This window comes from Salvelinus sp. IW2-2015, unplaced genomic scaffold, assembly GCF_002910315.2.
Source record: "Salvelinus sp. IW2-2015 unplaced genomic scaffold, ASM291031v2 Un_scaffold1309, whole genome shotgun sequence".
NCBI classification, from domain to species: Eukaryota; Metazoa; Chordata; class Actinopteri; order Salmoniformes; family Salmonidae; genus Salvelinus; species Salvelinus sp. IW2-2015.
This window is the reverse complement of record NW_019942833.1, coordinates 157,252-165,055: the sequence shown is the minus strand read 5'-3', so window position 1 is coordinate 165,055 and position 7,804 is coordinate 157,252. Positions and strand designations below refer to the sequence as shown.

At 44.7% G+C, this 7,804-nt stretch overlaps 1 protein-coding gene across 2 annotated transcripts in view; it reads left to right on the top strand.

The window, feature by feature from the left end:
• LOC112070384 (1-phosphatidylinositol 4,5-bisphosphate phosphodiesterase eta-1) overlaps positions 1-7,804 on the top strand; it is a 66,065-nt gene that overhangs the window by 55,061 nt on the left and 3,200 nt on the right. For both annotated transcript variants that reach the window (XM_070438950.1, XM_024137801.2), the window contains one exon: positions 2,956-3,102. In XM_070438950.1, the coding sequence (XP_070295051.1) occupies positions 2,956-3,102 (147 nt within the window). The remainder of the gene's footprint in view (positions 1-2,955; positions 3,103-7,804) is intronic.

Here is a 7,804-nt window from a genome sequence, read left to right as displayed (position 1 = left end):
ACTCTGTTTTTTGTATTCTCTCTTCCAATGTGTTAAGTAATTATCTTTTGTTTTCTCGATGATTTTGGTTTGGGTTGCTAATGTTGCTGTTGTCCTGGGGCCTGTGGGGTGTGTTGTGTTTTGTGAACAGAGCCCCAGACCCAGCTTGCTTAGGGGACTCTTCTCAAAGGTTCATCTCTCTGGTAGTTGATGGCTTTGTTATGGAAGCTCTCTCTCTCTCTTCTCTCTCTCTTCTCTCTTCTCTCTCTCTTCTTCTCTCTCTCTCTCTTCTCTCTCTCTCTCTCTCTCTCTCTCTCTCTCTTCTCTCTCTCTCTCTTCTCTCTCTCTAAATTCAATTCAAGGGGCTTATTGGCAATGGGGAAACGTGTTAACATTGCCAAAAGCAAGTGAAGTAGGATTAAATACAAAAGTGAAATAAACAATTTGAAAATAACAAGTAACATTACACATACAAGAAGTTTTCCAAAACATTAAAGGACATTACACATTGTCATATTTATCGTTTTACAGTGTTTGCTAAACAATGTTGCCAAAATTGGGTTAAAGTACACAAGGGGAAAATAAATCTCTCTCTCTCTCTCTCTCTCTCTCTTCTCTCTCTCTCTCTCTCTCTCTCTCTCTCATCTCTCTTCTCTCTCTCTCTCTCTCTCGTCTCTCTCTCTCTCCGTCTCTCTCTCTCTCTCTCTCTCCTCGTCTCTCTCTCTCATCTCTCCGTCTCATTTTCAATTGCAAGGGGCTTTAATTGGCATGGGAAACATTGTGTTAACATTGCCCAAAAGCAAGTGAGGTAGGATATATCAAAAGCTGAAAATAAACAATAAAAATAAACAGTAACATTAACACATCCAGAAGTTGTCAAAACAATAAAGACATTACAATGTCATATATATATAATAACAGTGTTTGTACAATGTACAAATGTTAAAGTACCACAATGGAAAATAAAATAATGCATAAATATGGGTTGTATTTACAATGGTGTTTGTTCTTCACTGTTGGCCTTTTCTTGTCGGCAACAGGTCACAAATCTTGCTGCTGTGTGATGGCACACTGTGGAATTTCACCCAGTAGATATGGGAGTTTATCAAAATTGGATTTGTTTTCGAATTCTTTGTGGGATCTGTGTGATCTGAGGGAATATGCTCTCTCAATATGGTCATACATTGGGCAGGAGGTTAGAAGTGCAGCTCAGTTTTCCACCTCATTTTGTGAGCAGTGAGCACTCGTCTGTCTCTTGAGAGCCATGTCTTGCCTACGGCGGCCTTTTCTCAATTAGCAAGGCTATACTCACTGAGTTCTGTACATAGTCAAAGTTTCCTTAAGTTTGGGTCCAGTCACAGTGGTTCAGTGTATTCTGCCACTGTGTACTCTCTGTTTAGGGCCAAATAGCATTCTAGTTTGCTCTGTTTTTTTGTTAATTCTTTCCAATGTGTTTAAGTAATTATCTTTTTGTTTTCTCATGATTTGGTTGTCTAATTGTGCTGTTGTCCTGGGGCTCTGTGGGGTGTGTTTGTGTTTGTGAACAGAGCCCAGGACCAGCTTGCTTAGGGGACTCTTCTCCAGGTTCATCTCTCTGTAGGTGATGGCTTTGTTTATGGAAGGCTTCTTCTCTCTCTCTCTCTCTCTCTCTCTCTTCTCCTCTCTCTCTCTCTCTCTCTCTCTCTCTCTCTCTCTCTTCTCTCTCTCTCTCTCTCTCTCTCTCTCTCTCCCCTCCCTCTCTCCTCTCTCTCCTCTCTCTCTCTCTCTCTCTCTCTCAATTCAATTCAAGGGGCTTTATTGGCATGGGAAACGTGGTTAACATTGCCAAAGCAAGTGAAGTAGATAATATACAAAAGTGAAATAAACAATTAAAAATAACAGTAAACATTACACATACAGAAGTTCAAAAACATTAAAGACATTACACATGTCATATTATGTACAGTGTTGTAACAATTGCAAATGGTTTAAAGTACACAAGGGGAAATAAATCTCTCTCTCTCTTCTCTCTCTCTCTCTCTCTCTCTCTCTCTTCCTCTCTCTCTCTTCTCTCTCTCTCTCTCTCTCTCTCTCTCTCTCCCTCTCTCTCTTCGTCTGTCTCTCTGGGACCTGGTTTGTGAGGGAAACCTGGGTGAACTAGACCTCTGGTTGTGGAGGAACTAGGTGAACTAGACCTGGTTGTGAAGAACTAGGTGAACTAGACCTGGTTGTTGAGGAACTAGGTGAACTAGAACCTGGTTGTTAGAAACTGGGTGAACTAGACCTGGTTGTGAGGAACTAGGTGAACTAGACCTGGTTGTGAGGAACTAGTGTGAACTAGACCTGATTGTGAGGAACTAGGTGACAACTAGACCTGGTTTGTGAAGAACTAGGTTGAACTAGACCTGGTTGTAGGACTAGGTGAACTAGACCTGGTTGTTAGAAACTGGGTGAACTAGACCTGGTTGTGAAGAACTAGTGAACTAGACCTGGTTGTGAGGAACTAGGTGAACTAGACCTGGTTTGTGAGGAACTGGGTGAACTAGACCTGGTTGTAGGACTAGGTGAACTAGACCTGGTTGTGGGAAACTAGTTGAACTTAGACCTGGTGTGGAGGAACTAGGTGAACTAGACCTGGTTGTGGAGGAACTGGGTGAAACTAGACCTGGTTGTGAGGAACTAGGTGAACTAGACCTGGTTGTGAGGAACTGGGTGAACTAGACCTGGTTGTGAGGAACTGGGTGAACTAGACCTTTGTTTTGTCAGCCTCATCTATGTTTCCCATCCTGGTTCTCGCCCAGATCATCCCAGATCAGCCCAGATCATCTCAGATCAGCCCAGATCAGCCCAGATCAGCCCAGATCATCTCAGATCAGCCCAGATCAGCCCAGATCAGCCCAGATCAGAATCTTCTAGCAGTATTACTGACTCTTCAGTTTTTTGTTGTTGTCATGGTGCTCTATTGACGTGTGTGTTTGCGTCTCTGTCTCTCTGCAGTGGAGCGATGCATGAGTGCCATGCAGTCAGGGACCCAGATGGTGAAGTTGAAGGCTGGTTCCAAGGGGCTGGTGAGACTGTTCTACCTGGACGAACATCGCTCCTGTATCCGATGGAGACCCTCACGCAAGAGCGAGAAGGCCAAGAGTGAGTACACACACTTTACTGCATCCTACACACCATCTCTCACCCGTAACCGCCATCTCTCACCCGTAACCGCTATCTCTACCCATTCAAAGAGACACAACAATTAGGCAACATCGGAGCAATACAGACAATTCAAATCAAATCACATTTTATTTGTCACATACATATGGTTAGCAGATGTTAGTGTGAGTGTACCGAAACGCTTGTGCTTCTAGTTCCGACTGTGTAGTAATATCTAACAAGTAATCTAACAATTTCACAACGACTTCCTAATACACACATTGTAAGGGGATGGAATAAGAATATGTACATATAAATATATGGATGAGCGATGGCCGCGCGACATAGGCAAGATGCAACAGATGGTATAAAATACAGTATATATATATGAGAGAGTAATGTAGGATATGTAAACATTATTAAAGTGGTATTATTTAATGTGACTATAGATACCATTGTTAAATCCATTTATTAAAGTGGCCAGTGATTTTAGTCTGTATGTTGGCATCAGCCTCTCTATGTTAGTGATGGCTATTTTACAGTCTGATGGCCTTGAGATAAAAGCTGTTTTTCAGTCTCTTGGTTCCAGCTTCGATGCATCTGTACTGACCTCGCCTTCTGGGTGAATACGGGGTGAAACAGGCAGTGGCTCGAGTGGTTGTTGTCCTTGATGATCTTTTTGACCTTCCTGTGACATCGGGTGCTGTAGGTGTCCTGGAGGGCAGGTAGTTTGCCCCCGGTGATGCGTTGTTGTAACGGCAGTCTACGTCGTCCTCCTCCTCAGACGAGGAGAGGCGAGAAGGATCAGAAGACCAATGTGCAGCGTGGTAATTAGACATAATGAATTTAATCAAACAAAACAAGACACTATACAAAATGACAAAACAAACTAACCGTCACAGTCCCGTGTAGCACCAACACTGACACAGGAACAATCACCCACAAACAAACAGTGAGAACAGCCTACCTTAATATGGTTCTCAATCAGAGGAAACGTCAAACACCTGCCTCTAATTGAGAACCATATCAGGCAACACCTTAAACCCAACATAGAAACACAAAACATAAAATGCCCACCCCAACTCACGCCCTGACCAACTAAACACATACAAAAACAACAGAAAACAGGTCAGGAACGTGACAGTTGTGCAGACCGCACTACCCTGTGGAGAGCCTTGTGGTTGAGGGCGGTACAGTTGCCCTACCAGGTGGTGATACGGCCCAACAGGATGCTCTCGATTGTGCAGCTGTAGAAGTTTGTGAGGGTTTTAGGTGACAAGCCACATTTCTTCAGCCTTCTGAGGTTGAAGAGGCGCTGTTGCGCTGTTGCTCCTTCTTCACCACGTTGTCTGTGTGGGTGGACCATTTCAGTTTGTCCGTGATGTGTACGCCGAGGAACTTAAACGTTCCACCTACTGCACTGCTGCCCCTTTGATGTGGATAGTGCTTTGATGTGGGGTGCTCCCTCTGCTGTTTCTTGGAGTTCACGATCATCTCCTTTGTTTTGTTGACGTTGAGTGAGAGGTTTTTTTCCTAACACCAGACTCCGAGGGCCCTCACCTCCTCCCTGTAGGCTGTTTTGTCATTGTTGGTAATCAAGCCTCCTACCACTGTTGTGTCGTCTGCAAACTTGATGATTGAGTTGGAGGCGTGCATGGCCACACAGTCATGGGTGAAAAGGGAGTACAGTAGAGGGCTGAGAACGCACCCTTGTGGGTCCCCAGTGTTGAGGATCAGTTGGGTGGAGATGTTGTTTCCTACCTTCACCACCTGTGGGCGGCCCATCAGAAAAGTCTAGGACCCAGTCTCATAGGAGGAGGGGGGGGGTCGATACCAGGGTCTCAAGTTTAATGATGAGTTTGGAGGCTACTATGGTGTTGAATGCTGAGCTGTAGTCTTACATAGGTATTCCTCTTGTGCAGTTGGGATAGGGCAGTGTGCAGTGTGCAGTGTGCAGTCTGATGGCGATTGTATCGTCTGTGGACCTGTTAGGGCGGTAAGCAAATTTGAGTTGTGTCTAGGTGACAAGTAGGGTGGGGCTGGTATGATTCTTGACTAGTCTTCAAAGCACTTCATTGATGACATAAGTTTAGTTCTGTTACCTTAGCTTTCTTTGGAACAGGGCACAATGGTGGCCATCTTGAAAGATGTGGGGACACAAACTGGGATAGGGATTGATTGAGTATGTCCGTAACACACTCCAGCCAGCTGGTCTGCGCATGCTCTGACTGGAGTATAGATTCTCCCTCTCTGTCTGGTTCTTGTCCCAGGACTGGAGTATAGATCTCCCTCTCTGTCTGGTTCTGTTCTGTCCAGGACTGGAGTATAGATCTCCCTCTCTGTCTGGTTCTGTCCCAGGGACTGGAGTATAGATCTCCCTCTCTGTCTGGTTCTGTTCTGTCCCAGGACTGGAGTATAACTCTCCTTCTCTGTCTGGTTCTGTCTGTCCCAGGACTGGAGTATAACTCTCCCTCTCTGTCTGGTTTTCGTTTCTGTCCCAGGACTGGAGTATAACTCTCCCTCTCTGTCTGGTTCTGTTCTGTCCCAGGACTGGAGTATAACTCTCCTTCTCTGTCTGGTTTCTTTCTGTCCCAGGACGGAGTATAACTCCCCTCTCTGTTGGTTCTGTTCTGTCCCAGGACTGGAGTATAACTCCCCTCTCTGTCTGGTTCTGTTCTGTCCCAGGAACTGGAGTATAACTCTCCTTCTCTGTCTGGTTCTGTTCTGTCCCAGGACTGGAGTATAACTCTTCCCTCTTCTGTCTGCGTTCTGTTCTGTCCCAGGACTGGAGTATAACTCTCCTTCTCTGTCTGGTTCTGTTCTGGTCCCAGGACTGGAGTATAACTCCCCTTCTCTGTCTGGTTCTGTTCGTGTCCAGGACTGGAGTATAGATCTCCCTCTCTGTCTGGTTCTGTTCTGTCCCAGGACTGGAGTAAAAACTCTCCTTCTCTGTCTGGTTCTGTTCTGTCCCAGGACACTGGAGTAATAACTCTCCTTCTCTGTCTGGTTCTGTTCCGTCCCAGGACGGAGTATAACTCTCCCTCTCTGTCTGGTTCTGTTCTGTCCCAGGATTGGAGTATAACTCTCCCTCTCTCTGCCTGGTTTTCTGTTCTGCCGAGGACTGGGAGTATAACTCTCCCTCTCTGTCTTGTTCTGTCCCAGGACTGGAGTATAACTCTCCTTCTCTTCTGGTTCTTGTTCTGTCTCCAGGACTGGAGTATAAACTCTTCCCTCTCTGGTCTGGTTCTGTTCTGTCCAGGACTGGAGTATAACTCTCCTTCTCTGTCTGGTTCTGTTCTGTCCCAGGGACTGGGAGTATAACTCTCCCTCTCTGTCTGTTCTGTTCTGTCCCAAGACTGGAGTATATAACTCTCCCTCTCTTTGTCTGCGTTCTGTTCTGTCCCAGGACTGGAGTATAACTCTCCCTCTCTGTCTGGTTCTGTTCTGTCCCAGGACTGGAGTATAACTCTCCTTCTCTGTCTGGTTCTGTTCTGTCCCAGGACTGAGTATAACTCCCCTTCTCTGTCTGGTTCTGTTTCTGTCCAGGACTGGAGTATAAACTCTCCCTCTCTGTCTTGGTTCTGTTCTGTTCCAGGACTGGAGTATAACTCTCCCCTCTGTTCTGGTTCTGTCCCGGACTGGAGTATAACTTCTCCCTCTCAGTCTGTGTCTCTCTCTCTCTCCTCATTCCCCTTAATCTCTCAATTTCAATTCAATTTAGGGTTTTATTGTCAATGGGAAACATATGTTACATTGCCAAAGCAAGTGAAATAGACAATAAATTAAAGGAGAACTAATCAAAGGAAATAAATAATCAGAAATGAACTGTAAACATTACACAAAAGTTTAAAAGAATAAATAAATTTAAAATATTATCTTATTGACTATGTACAGTTGTAGCAGATGTACAAATAGTTGAAGTATGAAAGGAAGATAAATAAAGATAAATATTGGTGTATTCAGAATGTTATTTGTGCTCCACTGGTTATCCTTTTCCCACGTCAACTAGCCACAAATCTTTCCTGTGATGGCACACTGTATTATTTCACCTAACAGAATGGGGAGTTGTCAATTGTTTGATTGTTTTCAAATTATTTGTGGATCTGTGTAATCTGAGGAAAAAGGTGTCTCTTAGTATGGTCATACATTGGCCGGAGGTTAGGAAGTACAGCTCAGCCACCTCATTTTTGGGGGCAGTGTGCACATAGCCTGTCTTCTCTTGGAGAGCCATGTCTGCCTACGGCAGCCATTCTCAATAGCAAGGACTAGCTCACTGAGCCTGACATAGTCAAAGATGTTCTTAAGTTTGGGTCAGTCACAGTGGTCAGGTATTCTGCCACGGTGTCCTCTGCTGTTTAGGGCCAGAGAGCATTCTAATGTGTTTTTCTTGGTGGTTCTTTCCAGTGTGTCAAATAGTTCTATTTAGTTTTCTCATGATTTGGTTGGGTCTAAATGGGTTGCTGTCGTGGGCTCTGTGGGATCTGTTTTATGTTTGTGACAGAGCCCCAGAACCAGCTGGCTCAGGGGACTCCTTACATGTTCATCTCTCTGTAGGTGATGGCTTTGTTATGGAAGGTTTGGGAATCGCGTCCTTTTAGGTGGTTGTAGAATTTAATGGCTCTTTCTGAATTTGTATCATTGCGCGGTATCGGCCTAATTCTGCTCTGCATTCATTATTTGGTCTTACAGTTGTACACAGAGA